We start from the raw sequence: 27,090 nt of genomic DNA on the forward strand, positions 1-27,090 counted from the left end.
TTAAGATGAAATGCACAGGCGGCAAAATAAATGAAACTAGACTTTGTTAGGCATTTCACATTGATTGTAGCCCTAGGTAAGAAATGTGAACAATTTATGTGGTCATTCAGTTTCTTAAAAAGATGCCTGGCAACTTCTCTCACGAACTTATTTTATTTTTTTATTTTTTTGCTACTGACTTCTATTTAAATAATGGAAAGAGACTTTAGCTTTAATTCTTGTATGCTATTTATTTATAAAGATGGAACCAACTATTATATTTTCAATATCATTAAAGTTAATGGTTATATTTTGTAATAAATACAATTTAAATATGCCTTTTAATATGGCTTTGTTATAATATTTAAAAGAGCATTACTTCATGTGTAAATGTAACTGTAAAATGAGCATGGTAAGGATACTGAATCTAGAGTTAAGATTTAAGTCACAACTACTAGGTCTTCAAATAACAAGTGTCTCTTAACCTGTCCAAGTTACTTAATGTTTTTGAACTTCAGTTCAAAATCCTTATCTGTAAACAGAGTAGGATGCCTTTGATGGCATCTAAATAGCCTCTTTTTTTTTTTTGAGACAGAGTCTTGCTCTGTGGCTCAGGCTGGAGTACAGTGGCGTGATCTCAGCTCACTGCAACCTCTGCCTCCCGGTTCAAGTAATTCTCCTGCCTCTATCTCCTGAGTAGCTGGAATTATAGGTGCCTGCCACCACGCCTGGCTAAGTTCTTGTATTTTTAGTAGAGACAGGGTTTCACCCTGTTAACCAGGCTGGTGTCGAACTCCTGACTTCAAGTGATCCACCCACCTTGGCCTCCCAGAGTGCTGAGATTACAGGCCTGAGCCACTGTGCCTGGCCCTAAATGGCTTCTTTTTCTAAAATTATTTTCTATACTAGAACATGCTGGGAAATATTTTTGCTTACATATGCTCTTATGCATGATTTTAATGTGTAGATTTAGTAGAATAATTCAGGTTTTAACAGTTATATTAAATATGAATCAGATGATATGATCCAATTTCAAGCCATTTTTGAGACCTTCTGTGTTAATTCTTATCACAAGACGCATAGGTTATTTTGATGTTTTCTCTTGTATTTGTCCATTTCTTATCCTCTTTTTTATGTCTAATGTTTACAGATTAAGTCTAAATTTTCCCTTTTTGTGTTTCATTATTTTTCTCTGTGCTTAATAACTGCTACAAATTTTTTTTCATCAGTGAATCTATCCTTTCATGTCTATCCAAGCCCTTCCATCTGAGAATGACTCCATAGTAAGTAATGCTTACACTGTTTCTTCTTACCATTTCATTTTAAACTTATTTTGTATATACTATCCAGTTAGCACTTGGCAGGGGATGATCTTATTTTCTCCCTTACCTAATACATTACTTAATATGGACTCATACAGTATTGATTTAATGTCTGTGCGATAGATATTTTGGCCTACATGGAACTTATTTAATAACATAATCTTTTTTTTTTTTAAAAGCATCTTACTTTAGATTACTGAAATATTCTATATAAGCTAATTTTCCAGGTTTTTATATATTAAGGAAATAATTGTATTGGTCTGGTTTTTCTAAAATAAGGATTCATAATAAGAGTTTACTTAAAATAACTAGAGTTAGCCAGGGAAGTGCTTTAGTGACTGGGAGTTAACAAAATCCCTGGTCCCTTTCCCTTCTATCTGCCATGGAAGGGTTGAGAACTTTAGCCAGGTGTGCTTGAGAAAGAGGTAATTCAGCCTGGAGAAGTCATCTTAAGGATGTGAGAGGAAGCCGATATTTGGAAGACTGAGCAGAGTCTAACTGTGAGGAGTGAGAGGACTGGCATTTCTATATGGACAAAGAAACACATAGAGTGGTTGGAATTAGAAAGAGCCACTGAGTGCGTCTGAAACTGAAGGAATGGCAGATTGTGAAGTGTTGAGTGTGGGGTCTTGACTGATTTGAGTTTGAGCTGGGCCTTCTAAGTTTGAAGTCTATAAAGCAGCACTGCCTAGTAGTAAATGATGTGATCAGATTTCCATCTTACACATCCTGGATGCAGGACGGAAAGTAGATTAAAATAAGCAGAGAAATTCCTAGTTTAGTTGGGAGGCTACTGCAGTATAATAGTACAAGAAATAATAGTGGTAGTGAGGACTAGGTTACTATATTGGACTGAATGTTTGTGTCCCCTCAAAATTTATATGGTGAAGTCTTAACCCCCATAATGATGGTATTTGGAGGTGGGTGCTTTGGGAGGTGATGAGATCTTGAGAGTAGAGCCCTCATGAATGAGATTAATGCCATTTTAAGAAGGGTAAGAGTTTGTTCTCACTACCTGAAGACACAATGAGAAGTTGGCAGTCTGCAAGCTGGAAGACAGCCCTCATGAGTACCTGATGATGCTGGCAATCTGATCTTGTACTTCCAACTTCCAGAACTGTGAGAAAAAAATTTCTGGTATTAATAAGCCATCTGGTCGATGGTGTGTGTTACAGCAGGCGAAACAAAGGCAGGTAGTTTTAGTGGGAGTGAACAAAATGAAATCAAGATATATTTAAGAGATCAAAGCATTAAGAATTGAAGCTTAAATAAATGAGAGAAAAGAAGTGTAGCCTCTAATTTTATGTCTTATAAAACTTGGTGAATGATAGTAAGCCAGGGAAGATTAGAGCGGGAACTTTGTGGTTTGTTTTTTAAGGTTGAATAGGCATATGAAGATCTCAGATTTTTTGGCAAAGTGTAATTTAAAAGATTTTATTCATATTCAAAAGTTTTCTGTTCATTTGTGTGTGTGTGTGTCTGTGTGTACAAAAGCTCTCAAAGCTTACTTTGAAAGGCAAGTTAGACTCCTTTATGACTTTCTTAATATTGAATTTTAATAGCGTTCCAGGGATAGACACAATTTAAAATATATCTTTTATATTACAATGTCTTTTCCAAGCCTTCTATAGTGTCTGTATGGCAGATGATTTTTTTAGTGATATCCTTTTTATTGTAATAGCTCATATTCTGAAAAACAAAAACAGAAAAAAACCTTTTCTATTGGTTGAATTATTGGCAGACAGGAAGATGGTAATAATATTACCAGGTTTATATGCTGTTGCCTTAGGATTAAGATCTGTAGCCACCTAAAAATAGATTACTTTTGCAGGTTTTGGAAAGCCTGAACTGTTCTCGTATGGAAAGTATAGAAAGATAATGGAATCAGTGCCAGAAAACTTCTAGATTCAGATTTTTTTGGCTTGAATCCTGTTAGCAATAAGTTTATGTGTGATAATTTTGAAAAGTATAATATGATTCAATTTTCTGGGCATCAGAGATTTTGTTTTATGGAATTATGGAACTTAATTTTAGTTAAATGCTCAATACTTAAGCTTAATTCTACTGGTACTTGCTAAGGTGGGATATAGCAAGTGTTGTCAAGGTAGTCCCAGAGTCAATACTGAAAAACTTATTTGGGAACAGTAGGACTGGTTAAAGTCACCAGCATGACTCCTCTGAGTACTGAGTATTACTTCCACTTCTAGAATATAGTGAGAGGCCTCTAGATTTAAACTTTCTTAGTTAACGTGTTTATAGAAATGACTGAGTTCTGAGTTGTTTCCTCAACTATCAAAGTTCCAACTATGACCTTGTGTTTCTTGCTCTTCGCTTTGGTATGAAATGGAACTTCAAATAATGTTTATAATTTCCAGAACCCTCCCAGCAAATGTGGCCTGCTAATGTATGTTATTAGTATAATTAGGTTAATGTTAGTAATAACAGACACTTACTGAAAAGCTGGAAATAATGAGTCACTTTTCTTTTCCTTTAAAATGAATGATCCCAGGGCTTTAGTCTTCAGAGCAACCCTGAGAGTTGATTATCATAGATAGCATTATCCCCAGTTCAAAATTAAGCCTGGTGATCATTTCACTGTATCACATAATTTTCATGAGTAATGCCAATGCTTGTCCTTTTCGAACAGTAGAAACCTATTTTATTACAAGAGAAAAGGATCTTGAAAATCATTTACTGGAATGCTTTCATTTTAAAGAGGTAACTCAAGCCCCTTCTTTACCTGGCTCTAAGATACCTTGTTTTATTTTGAGAATTGGCAGTTTTTTCCTGTAAAGAACCAGATGGTAAATATTTTAGGCTTTGTGGCCTGTCTGCACAGTCTTTTTCACAACTATCAACTCTGCTGTTTTCATGTCAAAGCAGTCACAGACAGTATGCAAAAGAATGGGTATGGCTGTGTTCTAGTAAAACTATATTTACAAAATAGGCTTGACCCATAGTTTGCTGATTTTTGATTTAGATTTTCAATCTGAAATGACCTAGTTTGCCACAATTATTAGTACCTTTATCCTATATGTGTTAGGCATTTATTTAACAGACATGTACTCTCTGGGTCATGAAGCCTCATGATTTAAAGTATTACTCATGCATTGACTTTTGTTTTTATCCCTAAATTTCGTCCTTTCTCAAATTTTTGATAGAAATGTTCAAATGCAGGCAGTTTAAATGTTTAAAAGTCTTTTTCCTTCTCTGAATTATTCATCTCAACTTCTATCTTTTGTTTCCAGTTGAGTTTACCATAGCCACTGTGAGAGATTTTGCTAGTATAAATTTACCAAGTTACTCTCCTTATCGAAAACTTGCAGATGCTTCTCATCTCCTAATGGACAAAACTCAGATCATAAAGCCTTGGCCTGGTCTGGCTCTTGCCTAATTCTACTGTTCTGTCTTTCTCATTTCCTTATTGAGTAGTTTGCCCTCTGGAAATCACTAAGTTATTTATAGTTTTCCACATGTACCCTGTGGCTTGATTTAGATGTGTTTCCTGCATGAGTTTTTCTTTCTACCTGAAACGCTTTTTTTTTTTTTTTTAATTGTTTACTTGCCAAACTTTCCTTAAAAATTTGAGTGACATTTCCTCTTGGAATCCTTCCCTAATACCCTTGTGCTCATATCCCTTCTCCTTTGACAAGTCAGCATGTGTAGACATTCAGAAATATTTGTTCATTTGAACGTGCCTCAATGTTCCAAGATATGTTGTCTGCTATCCTACCCTGCTTCAGTGCTGTCTTCTACAACAAGGTGCTTTGTGGTGACTTGCAGAAAAGAAGGAGGTTGATATGAGGAAATAATACAAATTGCAACTCAAGTAATTGCTACATTCTGTTAAGGAGAATAATAATACTAGTTCTGCATTTTTATGACATTTACAGTATATAAATTTCAACTTCATGCATTTTACTATCTTGATCTTTTGAGTAGAATTCAATTTTAAATTTTTTTATTTTGCCTTTTAGAAAAACATTTTTTTAATTTCAAAATTGTCTAACTTACAAGTGCCTGCTTTTAGTTTTTATGAAGCATCTTATTGTGTCAATAAATGACTGCTTATTTCTTATTTTAAATTACTTTCTGTATGTGTCCTGAACAGTAGTATTAACCTTTAAAGTATTTCTCATTTCAAAATGGGACTTCATTTTCCTCTTAAAAATTAAATTTGTGGAGTGATATTCTGACTTTTTTTTGGAGGTAGCATTCTTTATTTATCCCAGAATAATATCACTACTATATTAAGTAGACCAAAAATTACATTATGAACACTAATTTGCTGTTTTAGTTTATACGTGCAACATTTAGAAATGTTAGGTTGAAAACAAAAGTTTGAAATAAAAAATTATGGATGATAATTGTTCTTTTTTTCCTGTCTCCTTTTATTTGGATTATGTTGTAAACTGACTGCTCTATTAAATACTGGTAATATTAACAGGTACAGAAGCATTTTTTTCTTGCAATTTATCATTTTCAATTAGATGGACCTGGCAGCCTGAAAGTGAATAGCTTCTACCCTTGTCATAAATATAAAGTAGAACAAAAGTTATCTTCAAACTTAAACGCTAATATTATAATATGTCAACAGAATTGATATTTCACTCATTCATTTATTGTTGCACAACTTATATAATTATGAAAGCATGTGCCAAACAGATGTTCCTTTGCTCTGGCTGGCCATTTAATTGAGCTCAGCATCCATGTGCTGAGATGGTATATATCATTGTACCGTCTTATGTGTGCAGATATGCATTGAATTTTAAACAACAGTATTTTTTGTATTAGGCACTGAAGGTTTCACCTCTAGAAGTTTGATTTAGGTCCTTTTTAATATATTCTCTAACTTTTGAATATATGTAATTTAATTACAACAACCATTATAGTATCTTTGAAGATTCTAATGCCTATCAGTTCTGGGTTAGACTGAAAGGAAGTTTGTATCTCCTCATTATGGTCACAGTGTCTTCCTCCTTTCCTTGCCTAAGATTTTTCTTTTTTGCGTGCATACTTAAGATGTGTTGATATGTGGTTTTAAAATTTTCATTCAATTAGGAATATTTTCAGCATTAACTTTTCAAATGTTTTTCTGTTGTTTTTCCAACTTATTGGAAACTCTGGTTACCTGTGTATTAGGCTGACTAAATATGATCCATATCTCACTGGTGGTCTGTTTAATTTCCTCTTTTTGTCTTTTTTGTTGTTGTTGTTTCATTTAAAATCGTTTCTATGGCTATGTCTTCAAGTTCACTAATCTTTAATATCAAATTTTCTGTTAATTATTTCTAGTGGGGGTTTTAAAAATATCACGTCCTATAGTTTTCATCTCTTGAAGTTAGATTTAGGTCTATTTTACATCTGTGCTAAATATGTTCAGTCTTTCCTATAGTTTTTGAACAACTGGAACACAGTTTTAATAACTGTTTTAATGTTTTTAGTTCTAATATTGGTGTCAGTTGGGTTGGTTTTGGTTGATTTTTCTCATAATTGGCCATATTTTCTGCTTTTTAAAATGTTCGGTATTTAAGCTCTCAGACATTGTGAATTTTATCTTAGGAGATAGATATTTTTATATTCTTATAAATATGAGCTTTGTTCCAGATGCAAGTAATTAAAAGCCAGTTTGATCCATTTGGGTCTTGTTTTTTTGATCTTTCAGCAGGACTAATTAGTATATTTAGTGTAGAGATAATTATTTCCCACAACTGAGGGAAGACCCTTGTTTATACTCTACCTAATGCCCTATAAATTATTGTCTTACTCTGTTTTCTGGTGTTATAACAGAATAACATGAACTGGGTAATTTATAAATAAATATGATTTATTTGACTCATGATTCTGGAAACTGGCAAGTCCAAGAGTATGCTGCTGACAATTGGTGAAGATCATCCCCTAGTGGAAGGGCAGAAGGTGGGAACAAGTGCACATGGCAGATAGAAGTGGGCTGAACTCATTTCTTTTGTCGAGAACACATTTCTGCAGTAACTAATCCATTCTCATGATAAAGGCATTAGTCCCTTCATGAGCCCTCATGACCTTATCACTTCTTAAAGGCCCTACCTCTTACTACTGTTACAGTGGCAATTAAGTTTTAATGTGAGTTTTGGTAGGGAAATTTAAACCATGTTAATTATGAAGTTTTCTAGTATGGCTCATGGCTATTGCCAATCTTCCCAACCCTGTATGTGCATGGAGTACTGTTCCTTCTAGTCCTTTGACTAATTTTCTCACATAGGTGCACTGATCAATACACCTCTGCTGTCTCTATGAGGAAGATATTCTGATGTTTTATAGAGCTCTCTCACTGTGAAGCTCTCTCCTCTCTGGTACTCTACCTGTGACTCTATTCTGTCTGCCTTAGTCTCCCCAGATCTTAACTTTATCTCTCAATTAAAAGAAATGAAATCTGGATTCCTCCATGTACCACGTCCTGAAACTCTCTTGTGGGCAGTAGGATGGGGTACATGTACAGCTCACTTTGTTTTGTGTCTCTTAGGGATTATTTCTTCATTGTAACATGTATAATGTCTTTAAAAAACATTGTTTCATATAGTTTGCTTTTTTAAAGTTGGTTGAGGAAGAAAAACAATTTCATCCCTAGTACTCCTCCTTAGTTAGAAACAGAAACTGGGTACATTGAAATTTTGAGTGTTTAATTTTTACACATTTAATACTCATTCACATTTTCAGAAATATTTTTATGTAAAGAAGAACAAGCTCAGTCTGTTTTAGCTTAGATTATGTGTAATTTTGCCTGTTCCAGATCTAATTTTTCACAGTGAGATTTTAAGTAGTAACACTAGGTAGGTGTAAAAATTCCTGTGCAGTATGGATGTGTAAATTATTTTAAATGATCAAAATGATCAAAAATATTTAATGGGATATATGACCACCAATCATAATATATAAGCACATTTTTGTTTACACAAACCCTTTCCGTTAACACTTTTTACCATGATAACATGTTGTGGATGGGTGGAACAAGATGACAAAGTAGGATTATCCAGTGATTGTCACCCCACCCCCAGAAATATCAATTTGAACAACTATCCACATGTCAGAATACCTTCAAAAGAGCTAAAGAAACCAAGTGAGAGATTCCAGTACCTGGTTGTAGCATGGTAGTAAGAAAATATGCATTGAAGAGAGTAGGAAGGACAGTTTGTTACCTGTGTTACTCCTCCCCAACTATGGCAGCATGGAATGGAGAAGAGAGATTGTTCACTTAAGGAAAAAGAAGGAAGTGAGTATAAGATTTTTCCTTGAACCCCAACACTTGGCCCACCACAATAATACTTAACACCAGGGCAATTTCCACAGCTTTGTATTTCAAGCCAGTAACTGCAGACTGAGCCTCTAGACCAGATGTAGCACCAGGTAGGACCCCAGAGCCCTATGCTTCAGTCTTTTTTTGAAGACTCAATCTCCAGTTTATACCACTGCCAGGCTTGTGTCAGTCCTCTGAACAGCACTCAGCAGCAGCAGGTGGCCCCTGGCTTCTGGCCAGATCTGATGCCACACCTGATGTAGTGAACCTCAGGCTTCTGGCAGTGTCACACCTGCTACAGAGCTATCCCAAGCAAAGTCAAATCCCTATCTGTGAAGACTGTAATAAGTATCTACATCTTTAAATGTGCAGACATTGACAAATGATCACAAGAATCAAGAACAATCAGGAAAACATTACATGACCATATGGAAAAAATGTACAAGTGACTGACCCTAAAGAAATAGAGACATGTGAGCTTTCTGACAAAGAATTCAAAACTTTAAGGAAGCTCAGCAAACTTGAAGAAAATACAGAGAAACAATTCAACAAAATGAAGAAAACACTAAGTGACCAGAATGTGAAATATAATGAGATTGAAATAATATTTTTTAGCTTCTACTAAATGATGCATGAAACAATTTTCAAAAAATCAAATCCTGGAGGTGAAAATACAATGTAGGGAATGAAAAATGCAATAGAGTTCATCAACAGCAGAATTTGCCAAGCACAAGAAATAACCTGAACTTGAAGACAGGTTATTTTGAAATAAATAGAAGAAAAAAGAAGTAAAGGAATGAAGAAAGGTTATAGGGTTTATGGTACAGCATCCAAAGAGCCAATCTTTGAGTCACAGGCATTCATGAAGGAGGAAAAGGTAAAGGGATAGAAAGCTTAAAGAGAAATTTTTTTTTTTTAATTTTTGAGATCAATGTAAATATCCAGGGACAGAAATGTCAAAGATCTCCAATCAAATTTAAACCAAATAAGGTGACTCCAAGACATATTATAACACTATCAAAAATTAAATGCTAGGAAGATCCTGAAAGCAGCAAGAGAAAGGAAGCAGATAACATAAAGGAATTCAAATATAGCTAGCAGCAGACTTTTTGGCAGAAATCTTATAGGCGAGGGAAAAGCAAAAGGATATATTTAAAATGCTGAAAGGGGGGGGGGAAACTGTCAGCCAAGAATAGTGTACCCAGCAAAGGTGTCCTTCAGAGATGAAGAAAAGATGAATACTTTCCTGGGCAAACAAAAGCTGAGGCAGTATATCACCACCAGACCTGATATACAAGAAATGCTAATAGGAATCCTTAAAGCCAAAAAAAGCACAACACTAGTGAATAATATGAAAACATTTGAAAATATAAAACTCTATGGTAAAAGTATACAGTGAAATCCACAACACTCATATTGTAATGGTTGTGTGTAAATCATTTTTATCACTAGTGTGAAGGTGAAAATGCAAACCTATTAAAAATAGTAATGAATTTAAGGACATGCAATATGAAAATTGTGACATGAAAATTACTGAATATGGAGTGAGTGGAGTAAATGTGTAGAGCTTTTGTTGCTAAAATCAAAGTGTTCACCACCTTAAAACAATGTATTGTGGTTTTTGTAAGCATCATGGTAACCACAAAGCAAAAACTTACATTAGATACACAAAAAAATAAAAAGCAAGAAATTAAAAATGTAACACTAAAAAAATGACTTGACCATAAAGGAAGATAGAGGAAGAAAGGAACAAAACTTGGCAAAACAACTAGAAAACAATGGACAAAAATGGCAGTTGTAAGTCTGTACCTATCAATAATTATCTTGAATGTAAGTATGTTTTTCCAATCACAAGACATAAAGTAGCTTAATAGATTTTTAAAAATCCAACAATATGCTGCCAAAAAGAGACTCATTTCACCTGTAAGGACACACACAGACTGAAAGTGAAGGCATGGAAAAAGATATCCCATACAAATTGAAACAACAAAAAAAGCAGGAACAGCTGTATTCATGAGGTAAAATATGCTTTTAGTAAAGAAATATAAAAAGGTCATTATATAATGTCAAAAGGATCAAGTAAGAAGATAGGACAGTTGTGATATATGCAACCAATGTTGGAATACCTACATATATAATATGAAGCAAATATTAATAGATCTGAAGGGAGAGAAAGACTGCAATGCAATAATTGTGGGGTACTTTAACACCTGCCACCAGCAATGAGCAAGTTAGCCAGAAAACCAATAAGGAAATATTGGACTTAAACTATGCTTTTGATCAAATAGACATAACAGACATACACGGGATATTCAATCCAAGAGTTGAACGGCTGAAAAGTGTAACTTTTTTCAACTTCACATGGAACATTCTCCAGGGTAAATCATGTTAGGCTATGAAACAAGTGTTAAAAAACTTAAGCTACCAAATAATATTTTCTGACTACAAAATATGAAACTATAAATCAGGAACTGGAGGACTTTGGAGAATTCACAAATACTTGGAAATTAAACATCCTCCTGACTAGACAGTGGGTCAATGAAGAATTTAAAGTTATACTTAAAAAATTCCTTGAGACAAACAAATGGAAGCCTAACATATGGGAAATCTATGGGAAACAGTAAAAGCAGTTCTAACAGGGAAGTTGATAACAAGATACACCTACATCAAAAATGAAGAAACATTTCCTTTCACCTAGTTTTCACTTTAGGGAACTAGAAAAAAAACAACAAACTAAGCCTGAAGTTAGGAGAAGGAAGGAAACAATATAGATTAGAGCAGAAATGAATGAAATAGTAGGAAAATGGTAGAGTAGATCTACAAAACTAAGAGTTTTTCTGAAGGGCTAAAAAAATTGGAAAACCTTTTGCTAGAGCTTGAATAGCCAAAACCATATTAAGGGAAAAGAACAAAGCTGTAGGGAATCACATTACCTGACTTCAAAATATGCTACAAAGATATAGTAACCAAAACAACATCGTACTGGTATAAAAACACACATGGACAAATGGAATGTTATAGAATGCCCAGAAATCCCATGTTTATAGTCAACTGATTTAGACAAAATTTTCTAGAATATACAATAGAGAATGGGCAGTCTCTTCAATAAATGTTGTTGGGATAACTGGATACCCACATGCAGAAGAATGGAATTAGGCCCTTGTCTCACACCATATACAAAAACCACTCAAAATAGATTAGGGATTAAATGTAGGATTGGAATCTATGAAACGACTAGAAGATACATAGGAGAAAAGACTTATAACATTGACCTAGGCTATGACTTTTTGATATGACCCCAAGAGTAATGGCTACAAAAGCAAAAATAGGCAAATTGGGGTCACATCAAACTTAAAAGCTTCTGCACAGCTGAGGAAAAATGAAGAGACAACCTACAGAATGAGAGGACCCATACCTCTCATATGCGAACTATACATCTCATAAAGACTTAATGTCAGAATTCTGTAAAAAAAAACTTGGTTCCATATCAAGAAAACAAGATACTAACAAAAGGGTAGAAGACCTGAATAGACATGTCTGAAAAGGAAATAGATGGCCAATAGGTATATGAAAAAATATTCAATATCACTAATCATCAGGGAAGTGTAAATCACAACCACAGTGAGATATCACCTCACGCCTATTAGAATGGCTGTTATGAAAAGGACAAAGACAAGTGTTGACAAGAATATGGAGAAAAAGGACCCCTTACATTCCCTTGTGGGAATGTGAATTACCACAGCCATGATAGAAAGCAGCATGGAGGCTCCAAAAAAATTAAAAATAAAACTACCGTATCGTCTACCAACCCCACTACTAGCTACATAGGCAAAGGAAATGAAATCATTATTTCAAAGAGATATCAGTACTCCTGTGTCCATTGCAGCATTTTTCACTGTAGCTAGGATATGGAATCAACCTAAGTATCCACAAATGGATGGATAAAGAAAATGTGAAATATACACAATTAAATACTCTTCGGCCATGAAAAAGAAGGAAATCCTGGCATTTGCAATAACGTGGATGAATTTGGAGGACACGATATCAAGTGAAGTAAGCTAGGCACAGAAAGACAAATACTGAATGATGTTGCTCATGGGGAATCCAAAAGAGTTGATATTATGGCAGTAGATAGTAGAGGGTTAGGGAAATGTCAAAGAATATAAACTTTCAGCTATGAGGCCGTACATGTGTACATTGTATAGATTTAGTCATTCTACAACTAATGAATACTTCAGAACATCATGTTGTATAGAGTGACCTTATAAATCTTATCTGCCTATGTGAAAATTAACAAAAAGTTGTCTTTCTCTTATATGTGGTAGCCACTATCTAACTGAGGATATGAGCTCTTGAAATATAGCTAAACTGATGACCTGAGTTTTTATTTTTAATACTAATACATTTGAATTTAAATGTAGCAGTATATGGCTAATGGCTACTCAAGTGTACAGTGCAGTTGCAGACTTTTATTTTGCCAACTGTTGATTTGGGTCTGCTTTATCACATGATGTAGCTTCATGGAAAAAAAAAATCTATTCAAAATCAAATGTTAAGTTGGCATTTTATTTTAATCCAGAATAGCCCAACAAAATAAAACAACAGTGACCTTCCAGTTTTTTATTGGAAGCGCTGTAACTGTAACTTCTTGTTATTATCTTTTTGTCTATGGTCATTCTTTTTACATTTCTTAGCACAGTTTTTCATAGATTTTCACATTTTTAATGACATTCAGAATAAATATGTATAAGATGTTAATCTTATATATCTACATTGATTGTGATTATTAGATTATCTATTTCCTGGGCTCAAAGAAACCTAAGATTATTTTGCCAAAACATTGTTCCTGAGGTTATTAAATAATTACTCATTACCAAGACTTTTAATGATTTGGGTCACACCTAAGATAAGGCACAGGGTGAATTGGTGGAGGCTGTTCTAATATGACTTGGATACAGTGTATAACTGCCTTACAGGCATCTTGGTCATGTCTTTGAATATTTTTTTTTCCCTGTGTATTCTGAATACCTCATCTTCTTAAAAAAACTTTTCTAAAAAGTTTTTTTAAAAGATTATTTTGCCTTTGGAACACATTAAATATATTTATTTTTTCAAAAACTTTATTACATACAATATAATTGATTCTTATATATTAAAAGTAGCATGATGGACTTGTAGTAGTTGGCCTAAATGCCTAAGTCCTCTTTATTTGTGAAGTAAACTCTAAAACTGTTTAGTATTTTTTTTTTAAATGGCAAGTAATGCATGCCTACATGGCCTGCAGAGAATCTTAATAATAAATTACAGATTGATGCTTAAGCAGTAATAGTTTTTATGATGTAAAATGAAATTTTGACAATTCACTAAAACATGACATTATAAACTCAGATAAATTTTGAAGAAGTGTACACCTGTTTTTTTTTTTTGTAACTTCTTTGCTGATTTATATTCTGACAATTTTCTTGGAGAAAGTAAATGAACGTAGAATTATGTTTTTTAGTTAGCTAAACAAATCAATGCTTTATATTAATCAGTGGGATTGTTCTTTTGATTCTAAAATTTGTTACAGATGTTAATTAAGGTAATTGTAGATGTATGTAATGTTGAGATAATTGTTCCATAATACAAGTGTTAAAGTGATGTTCTTGTAAGAGAGACCACCTTGTAAAGTAAAATAATTTGAAAAAATATTTATTTTATGACTTAAAATACTTTTGAAGTTAGGTTTTCTTATTAACTGTTTAAAATGTGAATTTCTGGTTTCATTACTTTGATCTTTTGAATAAGGATTTGAAACAGTGTATACTCATGTAGCATTTGTACTGATATTATGAAACTCAGTTACTTTTTAATTCTTTGACTCAAAAGAAACATTTAAATCTTTTGTATGGTTAATGTTTTAATGCAATGTGTTTTGTTTACTACCTTTTGTTAGATGCCATTATTTCTCCATTTAGTGTTGCTGGTATTTTATTTTGTGAAGATTTACCAATGAGTTGCTAAACATTTGCTTTGAGTTTCCATGATAGTTTATAATTTAGTTTCTATTCATCAGAATTATGAGTTGACTTTGATGATGACTCTGATTTAATTTTGTTCTACAATGAAGTGGTTCACTATTAGAAGCTTATTTTTAAGCATAATATACTAAATTAATTAACAGAATCTAATTCTTAAATAGTTGATAAGATAATTTTTCTAAAATCTTTTCTAATCCTTCAGATCAAATATTACTTTGACCTGTTTAGTACTGGCTGGTTTCATCAGTTTTTAGATTCATTATATTTCTTTTGAAAAGTGATGTTTTGAAGATTCTGGGTCTCATTAACGCAATTTACTTTTTTATGCACATGTTGATAATTTTGCAGCTATTATGTAGATTCAAAGAATCTCTCTAGCTTATCTGCCAATTCTTTCTAACTCGTAACAAGAATTTTCATTTTGACCATCCTTCTTTCCACTTTGCTGGGCATTAAGCAATGCAATATTTAGGTATATACTTAAGCTTCAGAAATTGACTTTCTTTTTAGTGAACTAAACAGAGACTATTTCCCCTCGTACCACCAATCCTGACTCCCTTCGCGTGCCTTTTATTGTGAACACAGACTCTGCAATGAAAGGAAAGTGTGAAATGTGGGGTTTTAAAGTACCTGATGCTGGATACTTTCTTGTAGTCCTTTAATTAATATATCTGTTCTCAGAAGTAAAAAATCCCATTTTAAAATATAAAAAGTTAACTGGAATTCATCTGGGACCAGGAATATATTAAATAATTGCTAGACAAACATAAAGCTTGCGTAGAGCTGAGTGTAAAGACACACAAGACGCAGAGGAGCCTTTTCCAAACACTGAGAGCCAGGAACCTCGCCCACCCACCAAGCCATGAGGCTAACCACATGTTAAATGTTAAAGCAGTTTACCAGTTTATATGAGTAAATGTGCTACCTTTCATTAAAATGAAATTAGATATTCTTTTTTGGAGGGCAGAAGGATAGCCTTATCTTTTTTATGTATATGCGAGAAAGAACTGTTGGAAATGTCACGCTGCATGGGAAATACTGTTTTACTGTAATTTCTATGTAGTGAATTAGTGAACGGTACAAAAAGACATCAAAAAATATCTACTGGATGTGTAGCTATAAGCAAATCTGCAGAACTCAACCTATATGAAATGCTTGGCTGTATTTCAATAGATGCAAGCCTCTCCTGGCTGTAAGTTTATTTTATTAAGGCAAAAACATTTACATTTCTCTTGAGTTATCATTTTGCAACCCTCTGCTGTGGTTATATAAAACTGCCCTGTTTTTTTAAAATTGTGATTTTGTAGCAACTGAATTTTTTTCCTAGAACATATAAGTAGTTGATATATTTTAGAAGTTCAAACTTAGTAGCACTATTTAAAGTATATGCTTAAGTTTCATGGTATTAGGAAGAACATCTGCAGGAGATTGTCTTCTGTTTTCATGTCATCATCAGGCCTTTGCATCTGGTAAAAGAGAATTTTGAGATGCATCCTACTTCTTCATGCTTGAATTTTGTTAACCTAATTATGCATTTCATAAGGTTGAGTTCTGTATCTGTGTTTAAGTTAATTCATGAAAGACCCTGTAAATACTTCTCCTATGTCTCCTTAAAGTCTTGAAGTTTTTCTGTAATTTAAGTAGTTGGTTTGATGGGATAACATAGAAATAAGTCAGTTTGTAGATGGCATCTAAGTAACAAAGGTAATTCTGTAGTTCAAAAAGTTAAATAGTATGTTGAGACTTTTAACATTAAGCAGCAGTGTTGTTCCTTAGTCCAGCTGGCATGGGGGTATGTAGTGAGTTATAGGCATATGCAACCATGCCTGGCTAACTTTTGTATTTTTTGTAGAGACAGCATTTCGCCTTGTTGCCCAGGCTGGTCTCAAACTTCTAGGCTCAAGTGATCTGCCTGCCTCAGCCGCTCAAACTGCTGGGATTACAGGAGTGAGCCACCATGCCTGGCCAAGAGTGACAAGAGTTAATATATTGTGTATTTAAAAATAGAAAAGAGGACTTAAAATGTTCCTAAAACATAGAAATGATAAATGTTCAATATTCAATATCAATGGTCAGTCTAGATATACTGACTTGATCAATACACATTCTATGCATGTAACAAAATATCACAGTACCCCATAAATATGTAGAAGTATTATGTATCAATAAAAAATTTAAAAGTTTTAAAAATGATCACTATAATATTTTCAAGAAAAATGTAACTGCTTAAAAGTAGTCTCTATAAAAACCCTCTTAGTTTAAGAAATAATTACATATTAGAGATGACGATTATTGATTACATTGAAAGAGATTCTTTTAAAAAACTTAGTTTACTTAAATGGATAATCACTCTTCTTGAATTTTATTTATACTGTTAATTTCTTAGTATATGTAATACTGTATTTCTATCTCGCTTAGTTAAAAATTATGAATTAAGTTGAATGATTTGATGAAATCACGTATACTTTATGCATTTGACTCTAAGCGAAAGAGAATATTAGCATTTGGTTTTTCAGCCTCATGTTCTCAGTGAGTGTTTACTACATCTGTATTTATAAAGGAGGATTCATTGATCTTAAGTATGTCTTGAAGCACAACTAGAAATTAACACAAGTTAATAAAGATTATTGCAATATTGTAATCATATGGGTTTTGAGCTTCTTTAATGTTTTTTCCCTCCAGAGAAAGTTGAAGGGAATGATATTCTAAAGATTGTCTTTTGTATTTTGCAGGTTCATTTTCTTGATTTTAAATTAGTACCTCCCAGTCAGAAAATGGAAAACCTAATGCAGATTAAAGAATTTTCAAAGAAAGTAAAAGAAAGAAATATTTTGTTATATGGCCTTCTCATATCTTACCCACAGGTAGGTAAAATGTTTATCTTCTGAATGTCTGTTCTGTAGACTAGTTTTAATGGTAGGTATCTGATTTGTTAAAAGCAGAGAATATTAATGATAAGTGAAATTATGGCTGGAAAGTTACTCATCTATGTGTGTGCTATCATAGTAGAACCTCTTGCCTCTAGAAAAAAATAGAAACCAATAAAACTCACTAGTATTGGGGAAATGCTAATGAGCAAACATCTCATATTAGGTATCTCAGATAGAACTGTCAAGTTTATCAAATAGAAGCATGATTTGCCCAGTTAAAATTGAATTTCAAATATATAATACTTTTTGTAAGTTTGTTCCAAACATGAAATTTGAATTTCAAATCTAATAAAATTCTTATATTTATCTGGAAACCCTACAAAGCCATAATCCTTGTCCACTGGTATAATTTAAGATTGTTTACTTTTATGTTATGTTAAAGATATTGGTAGTCAATTGTTTCTCTCCCTAAACAGGTTATTTAATCATTTGAAAGCACTGTCTAGCATTCAGATTATTACAAGGGCATGGTACTTAACTAGAGAAATACATTCATTGTCACTGTCTTCAATAGCTGCATGCGAGGTACACTGAAGGCACAATGAGCTAGCATTACAGATTCTTTGTGCAGAGAAATGCTATTTAAAACAAGGAATTTGGAAAATCTATTAGGAAATAGATTTAGGAGAAAAAATTGGGAGAATCTGTGGATTTGTCCTTTGTGCACAGATAGCTTTCATTGAATTTGTGACTAGTTTAGAGTTTCTTGGAGGTACCATACAAGAGTCTAGCAAGTTAAACAGTCCACTGCTTTTTTTAGTGGTCTCAAAAATAATTTGGTACTGAATGTCCCGTGAATGACAGATATTTAAAGTTATTTATGGGTAGCAACAGCTATTGTTTATGAAATTATTTCAGCTGCATTTTTAACCTGTGGGTAACATTTCTTCTGAAACTATGCATTTTAATTAAATATAAGGACCATCTTTTAGCTAGTCCCTTGGTTTTCTTTTAACTTAGAGGTGGTTGTTTCCTCTGTTTCCAAAATATGCAAGCATGACCTCAGTTATCAAGAGCTAGGCAAATTTTAGTTCACATCGGATAATGGAATTGCAAAATGTTAATGCTGTAGGGGGCTACTGAAGTCAGGACAACCAAAGCCCAAGGAGTTACATATATTTGCCCAAGGACAGATAACTGGTAGAGTAACAGAACTCAGATCTGTATCCATGGTCAGTAATATTTTCTCTTTAAGAGATTCTTTTTGGGCTGGGTGTGGTGGCTCATGCCTGTAATCCTAACACTTTGGGAGGCTGAGTTGGGTGGATCACTTGAGGTCAGGAGTTCAAGACGAGCCTGGCCAACATGGTGAAACCCCTGTCTCTACAAAAAAATTAAAAAGTTAGCCAGACATGGTTGTGGGCACCTGTAGTCCCAGCTACCTGGGAGGCTGAGGTGGGAGAATTGCTTGAATCTGGGAGGTGGAGGCAGAGGTTGCAGTGAGCAGAGATCCCCGCCCCTGCACTCCAGCCTGGGAAACAGAGTGAGGCCCTGTCTCAAAAAAGAAAAAAAAAGAAAAAGAAAAAAAAATCTTTTTTGGTTGTACTCAGATTATTACAGTGGGGAAAATCTGTTCTTTTTCTCTTGTTGTCTAAAGGAGTCATTGACAAATGCTACTATTGTCACATAGTGCAGTTAGAAAATAGAGTTTATTGAGGCAAATCTCAATCAGAAATTGGAGAGTATAAATAATCCCTGGAACTCTCATTTGTTCAGGCAAAAAGAGTCTGTATGCACTGCACTGTAGTTGACTTTCCAGTAGAGAGTAATGTTGCCAGGTTATATATATGATGCCTAGTTAAATTTGAATTTCACATAAACAATAATTTTTAGTGCATGTCCCAAATGTTACATGGAACATACTTGAATTGAAAGCTCTTTGATATTTACTTGAAATTCAGATTTAACATTAACTCAAAAAGAAAATTTATTACTTAAAACAACCTCTTTGTAGATAGCTTAAATATAGACTTATGGATTATGTTATTGACTTGGCCATTTATACATAGTATAAAGTTTTCTGACTTTATCCAATGCTCAGTAACTCATGTAAAATAATTTGGGATGATTTGAAATTCTTGCTCTAGATTAGAAGTGTAACATAAAGCTTCCTTTCACAATTTGTTGAATGAATTGAAACCAGGCCTTATCTCTCTCTCTCTCTCAAATAATCCTATAGACATGACTGTGGATAATTACAATGAGTTTTCATAGTTTAATTCTTAAAAGAGACTAAGGGACAAATAAGAAAGTTACCAAAGCAGTTCTGTTAATTTTTTTTTTTTTTTGAGACGAAGTTTTGCTCTTATTGCCCAGGCTGGAGTGCAATGGCACAATCTCGGCTCATTGCAACCTCCACCTCCTGGGTTCAAGCGATTCTCCTGCCATAGTTTCCCAAGTAGCTAGGATTACAGGCGCCTGCCACCATGCCCAGCTAATTTTTGTATATTTAGTAGAGTCGGGGGTTTCACCATGTTGACCCAGCTGGTCTTGAACTTCTGACCTCAGGTGATCCACCCGCCTCGGCCTCCCAAAGTGCCGAGATTACAGGTGTGAGCTACTGTGCCTGGCCAAATTTTTGTTTTTTTAAATAAAACTTTGTAAAAGATTGTTGAGAATCATTATAAAAATCCCCCAAACAGGATATGGAACAATAAAATTAAATTTTTTGGTAGCAAAATTAAATTAGACTAAGTCCCTTTTAAGTATAATTTTAAATAATTCTATGTGTAAAATATTATTCACTTGTCATTATTAATCTAACTTTGCTATGCAAGTCATCGTTAAGGTCCATGATACAAAATTATATTTGAGGAACCTGTACTAATCACCTAAAAATCTGTATTTGATCTAGCAGTGAACTTACAGAGACAGAATATTTCTGGCATGAATAGCTTAAGCCAACAGCTTAGAGTGTGTAGTCTTAATTTTGTTGAAATCTGAAAATACCTCTATAATGACTTTTTAATGCAAATATTTGCAACTATATATGTTTTAATTTTGCATGTGAACTTCTGTGAAAGTAAACATTTTAAAGCCTATAAAATATCTAAAGTACTGTAAGCAGTTTTGTCTTTAACCTGTGCATTTTACATGCTTAGGGATTTAGCAATAGAAGCACATAAGTTCAAAGTTAAAAAGTTTCCCATAAGCTATTATAACTGATTGTTTCTTTCACTGAACTAGTGTCTGTTGCCCTCCACATTGGAAAAACTAGTTAAATCACCTCAGACAAGCAATGTAAGTTTTATAGGCCCCAGGTTCTTCATTTGTAAAATGCAGATGTCAGAACTTCCACATTAAAGCCTATGTTGGATGAGAAAGTGGAGACAGAGGATGGTGTTGCTAGCTGTGTCCAGAGATGCGTTATGCATACATATCTCACTCTGACACACGGACATTCTGGAACTGAGCCTGGTTTTTCTTTCCTTTCCATATATAACCACAAACTTCACCTGCACTATTATTTCCTTTCTTTTACTGGAGAAATTATTCATTACTGTGTATATATTTAAGTAGAGTTCAGAGAGGGAGCTGTTCTTTTGTCAGATGTCTTGATCAAAGTACAGTGGAAGACAGTTGGGGAGTTAGGATCCATCAGAGGAAGGCTGAGGAGCATATTAAATGTGGCAGCATGGTGAGGAGTGTATATCATTTTAGCCTATCTGTTTTCTCTTATTTCTTCCCCACTAAACTGTCATTTCACTAACTTATAGTGGGAAATAGAACTTTTGAAAGCAATGTTAGCTTACTCAGTATTTTAATTGGATGGGGACATTGGAAAGGATGGCACTAATGGGCAGACCTGCAAAAACCAAGCCGTGGAGAGGCCACAGGATAAAGCAGAAGCACTCTCTTACCCTCTCCCTTAACCTGGATTCTATGTTTTCTTTTGTTCCTACAACTGCAGATCTGAGAGACATGCAAATAAGAAAGTTACCAAAGCAGTTCTGTACATTTTTATTTTTTTAAAAAAAATTGTAAAAGATTTATGAGAATTATTATAAAAGCATTGCCAAAACAGGATATGGAACAATGAAATAAATATTTTTGGTAATGAAATTAAATTATATAAACCTGTATGTATTGGTCTTGTGTTACAAAGTATAAACCATATTGTTCTACTCGATGATGTAAGTACTATTGTTCTTCTCTATTGTCTGGGCTTTGAAAGTTTTCTGTTTACTGTAAAGGACATCCAAGAAACATTCTTGATTGTCAAACTCCGTGTGATTACCTTAAGCCAAATGATAATGATAAAGGAACAGTTTTCACTGCACTATTACAGCTTTGGTCCTAAAGATCTGAATGTATAGGGTACCACTGACATCCATTTTTTCATCTCAAAGGTCAGCATTTGCTCTGTGTCCACTAGATAGAGAAATCATCTTTAAGTATGCATGATCCTTTGGAGAACAAATGGGTGTATGCTGTCAGTTAGCAGAACACTGATTATTTTTATGGTAATTATGGGTGAGGTTAGATTTAGAAGTTCAACTTTCTGCAATGAACAATTACTTGGAATTTAACTGGGAATTATTTACTAAACACAAAAAACTTTCCATGGCACCGAATCATATGGCAGATGTACCAAACATGCAACACCAAATCTGTTTACAGAAACCCATAATACCCTCTTCAAAGTAATCAGGCTTTTTTGATGTGGGAATGTTTCTGAGACTAAATATTTTTTACTTTCAATATTGTTTTGGCTTTTATTGTTTAGACTTAGTCTTTCTTTGGGAAAATGCAAAGGTCATAAAATATGTTTTCAAAAATTTGTAATTTTGAAAAAAACTGTTTTTAGAGAGTTTGGTTAGCTTACTTGGCAGACTCATTAGAGAATGGCAGTAAGCTTGTTTTACTTAGAAATATGTAAATGAAATGCAATATTAAACACACCTTCTGCTACAGATTTTTTTGTCAATATATAATGCATGTATTTTCAGAGTACATTTGGTAATTTGATCCATTCACATAATGTGTAAAAATAAAATCAGGGTAATCAGGATATTCATCACCTTGAATATTTATCTTTTCTTTATGCTAGGAACATTTTAGTTATGCTCTTCCAGATATTTTGAAATGTATTTTGATTGTTAACTATTGTCACCCTACTGACGTATTGAACAGTAGGTTTTATTTCTATCTAACAGTGTGTTTGTACCCAGATCTTTTCTTTCTTTTCTTTTCCTGTATACAAAAAACTATTTTCTGTATGAGAATGAAGAGAAGCATCCTCTAACTTAAGGAGGGTGCTGCCATGGAAATTTTTAACGAGCAAATTCCTCTGAACAGTGCATTTGTTAGCTATTACTACATAACCCAATATTTATTATCTCACGGTTTCTGTGGGTCCTCAGGCTCTGGGTCTCCATCAAGGATGCAACCATCTCAGAGCTCTCCTGAAAATTTTCCCAAGTAGCTCACTCACCTGGCTGTTGACATAATTCAGTTCCTCGTGTGCTATTGCACTGAGGCCTCAGTTCACGATTTCATGAGCTCCTTACTGCAGGCCTGCTTCTGTTCTTTGCCACAAGGGCCTTTGCACAGAGTGTCTGGAAACATCATAGAAAGCAAGAGAGAACCAGAAGATGGAAGTCACAGTCCTCTGTAACATCAGCCACTGACATCCCATCTCCTTTGCTGTATTCAGTTCGCCAGAGGCAAATCACTATGCTCCACCCACACTCAGGGGAGGTAACTACACGAGGGTTATCATTGGGAACCATATCAAATGCTGCCTACCACAGTAATACTGGAGTGCTGATATTGTAGGCTAAGTATTTCTTGCTGCTCACCCCCATGAAGATTAAGGAGTTTATAGGGTAAATAGGGCTAGACATGTTTAAACACACACAAAAAAATACAAATTATATACATGTATCTATCCATACGCATGTGTATATGTATATACTTTTTTATTGCATGTAGAGTGATAACAGCTGGAAGAGGACATAGGGTAGTAGAAAGGCAAAACTTATTTTTATGTTATCTGTACAATTGTTTTTAAAGAGCTTGATTTGGATCAGATACATATCAAACACATTAGTGCAATTGTATCATTTTCTAATTTTTATTAAAGAGAGGGAAACTGCATATAAGTGAAAAAAATGTGGATGTAATATTGAAATGGACATCTTTAGCCGTAGCTTTACATTCTGGTTCTTCAGTAACCTTGTGGTCATTCTCAAGTTACTAAAATTTGTCTTTCTCTATTTAATTATAAAGTGGCTATATTATTTTAGATACCAAGCTTAAATTGTTTAAAAAACCAAAATGAATATTTTGTTTAATAGCTTGTTCTTATATACATTCCTAAAGGATCTCATTCCGTAGTGGTTGTATTTCAGATGATACAACCTAAAGCTCTGCATTTTAGATTTGCTTTCAAATCTTTCTTTTTTTGTGTGAATGTAAACTCAAGATTTTATTTTATTCGTAATAAAACCAAAGATGACATTTAGGGCTGGGCGCCGTGGCTCATGACTGTAATCCCAGCACTTTGGGAGGCTGAGGCTTTCAGATCACCTGAAATCAGGAGTTCGAGACCAACCGGGCCAACAGTGTGAAACCCCGTCTCTACTAGAAATACAAAAACTAGCCGATTGTGGTGGGGAGCACCTATAATCCCAGCTACTGGGGAGGCTGAAGCAGGACAATCACTTGAATCCCTGGGAAGCAGAGGCTGCAGTGAGCCAAGATTGTTCCACTGCCCTCCAGGCTCGACAACAGAGCGAGACTCGTCTCAAAAAAAAAAAAAATGACCCTTAGAACTATCACTTGGCCCTCTCTCTTCTTATCTTCTTCCAGTTCAAAATGCTTGCATCTTTTGATAGCTAGCATTCTCTTAGATCCGCAGTTGGACTGGGTTTAATGCACTCAAGCCTTAGCACAATCATCTTTGTAGTTTCAGCGTTTGTCTGGATAACTGGCTTAGTCTACCCACCGGAGCCACCCTGCCATCTGTCATAACACTACTTTCCCTGGGCAGACAGAGAATCCTTGCTCTTCTAGTCCTCTGTCACTTTGTGGTGTTGGTGCTTGCCACACTTCTCACAGAAAATCTGGTGGGTTTTAGGAATGTTCACGTTTGTGGGAGTGCTGTTGGCATGGAAAGACTCAAATCTTTCTATTCATTCTAAGTCCAAACATCCAGCTTATTTTCTGAGTGCCCAATGTCTATTCTGTACAATGTAATGTGCCGGCCACCAAGGGGTAGTACGAACTTCCAACAAGGTTTCAGTCCTCAAGGAATTCATACACCTGGAGATGATATCCTTCAAAATTACACGGGTGTACATATGAAGAATGGGTGTTACACACTTATTCTCTATCTTGTTCTACCACATTTTTAAGATGAATTCTTTGATAAGGGTGGGACACACAAGAGTATAAGAGGAAGGCTAATGTTCACCTTGCCTGCCGTGCTGTCTCACCTGGTGCAGGGCAGCTTCTGTGTGTCATAAAGGTAGACTCCATAGAGTCACCACAATTTAGAAGATCATTATGAAGTGAGAAAATTAAATGCATTATCTTGAAATTATGAAATTACAGACTGCATTTTTTTACCTAATGTATTGCTTTTTCAACTCATGAATTTGAAAGGAGATTCAGTATAGAACACTGAAAAATCAATGAAAGTAGTATTAAGAATATAAATAGAGGAGACTGGAACTTTACTTAAGACAAATATTAAACTGGCAAAAATAGAGGTATAAGTTATTTTTAAAAAATTGTCCCTTATCCTTTGTTTTTGTGAGACTTCCTCACTATCCCAACTCATGTCATAATAAAAGGAATTATTTTTGACACTATGAGTTTTATGTTTTAATTAGAGCATTGTATTAATGGCAGTGCATAGGTAGGCTAGATTATTTTGATTCGAGTTAGTGAAGTCGGTGTTACGAAATAATTGCTAGAAAATGGTGGTATTACAATTGAGAAAGTTGAGATGCATACAGTAAAAGCATGTAATACAAAAGGTGTTGTGTTGCAGAAGTTCTAGAAAGGTATTTCCAGGGGATAGTTGTATAGTAAGTCAAGAGGAATAGAAACAAAAAGAAGGCAATTTGACAAATGAAATCCTACTGGTAGTCTTCAGGGAAAACATGTTGTGGACTTACAGAAAATATTGATATACGACATTGGGATTCGTCTGATTTCCTATAACTATTTACTCAGTAAAACTCCAGCTCTATTACTTATATCAGTGAAAAATTTAAAATGGGATTTGATTTTAGTCTTTGTCCAGTTTCTGATATTTTGAGTAACGAAATATAGAAAAGATAGTGGCATGACAAATAGTCTAAAAGAACAAACTGAATAATTAGGCTTTGCAAAATTGAGTGTTTTCTAATGTACATGGCATTATTTTAGTGCATTGAAATAAAATGTGTGTATCCTGCTTGCAGCAGTTTTATGTAGAATTTCCTTGAATAATACGCGAGTGAGGGAGATATCTTTGTTTGTTTTCACTTTATGAAACACTAATTATCCAAACTGCATAAACAGCTGTACAAGGAACTGTAAAACTGCAGTGGTTAATGGAGTCAAGTGAAGGGCATCACGTTCATGCTGGAGGATTTGAAAGCATCAAGAAGGGTAGGAAATGAAACTAGATAGGAGAAATGTGAAGTCAACCTAATTTTAAAGATTTGACATTCTAAGTCAATGGCAATAAGTCTGAATGCTTTGAAACATTTGCAGCATATTGCCTAATAGATGCTGTATATCATTTTAGAGCAAAGGTAAGTGATTTCCAGAATCAGGAGCTATCTGTCCAAGAACCATTTTCCAGGAATGAGAGTGGAAGAGTGGTAGAATTTGGTCATATGCAAAATTCCTTACTTTCTTTCCCACTCAGTAAAGAGACTTCTTTGTAAAATTAGGGCATGTGTTTATAGTCTCTGAGAATCCTATCAATGTTTCTGATTTTGATCACAATGGAAATATAAAAGGACTTTCTCCATGGAGAATCAGGAAGGTGTGTAATGTTTGGTATTAAGTTTTGTTTATAGAAAATAGCAAGATATATTAGTTTTTCTTGCATCTCATTATTCACCTTTGACAACTGGTAAGGAAGTATACTTTAATTAAGATTCAAACTTCCTCTTACTGAATGGAAAGTGACAATGTACTAATGCTGTTTAGAAATGAGTTGGTTTAATAATAAACACATCTACAGTAATTCCTTTTAGACTCTGAATTTTAATGGACAGGAAAAACACAGATGTTTTACACAGACACTATTCATGATTATTATGCTTTTGTCATTGTTTATATGTATGTTTGTAATTACTGTATCATTCTAAAACACTTTGTAAGGAGGAATATAAAGAAATAGTGTTCAAAAAGAGTACCACAGAGAATTTGCCACTTTTTCCAGCTAAAATTGTACCTTGTAATCTTTTCATTTTTACTATTTTCTTTTTTTAAAAAAAGGTTCAGAATTTGTACTTATGGCTCAAAAGTTTCTAAGTCACAATTGAAATAATTAGACCACAGATCTTATGTACAGACAAATCTTTCAAAAGAGGGGTTCAGAAACACAAGAAACTAAAAGT

At 34.1% G+C, this 27,090-nt stretch overlaps 1 protein-coding gene across 1 annotated transcript in view; it reads left to right on the forward strand.

Annotated features, from left to right (window-relative positions):
• Positions 1-27,090, forward strand: part of LOC105512793 (isoprenoid synthase domain-containing protein-like) — a 201,173-nt gene that overhangs the window by 39,709 nt on the left and 134,374 nt on the right. Inside the window, exon 5 of the mRNA XM_011943408.1 lies at positions 17,327-17,458. Coding sequence (XP_011798798.1) covers positions 17,327-17,458 — 132 coding nt within the window. The remainder of the gene's footprint in view (positions 1-17,326; positions 17,459-27,090) is intronic.

This window comes from Colobus angolensis, unplaced genomic scaffold (genome assembly GCF_000951035.1).
Source record: "Colobus angolensis palliatus isolate OR3802 unplaced genomic scaffold, Cang.pa_1.0 Scaffold104, whole genome shotgun sequence".
NCBI lineage: Eukaryota > Metazoa > Chordata > Mammalia > Primates > Cercopithecidae > Colobus > Colobus angolensis.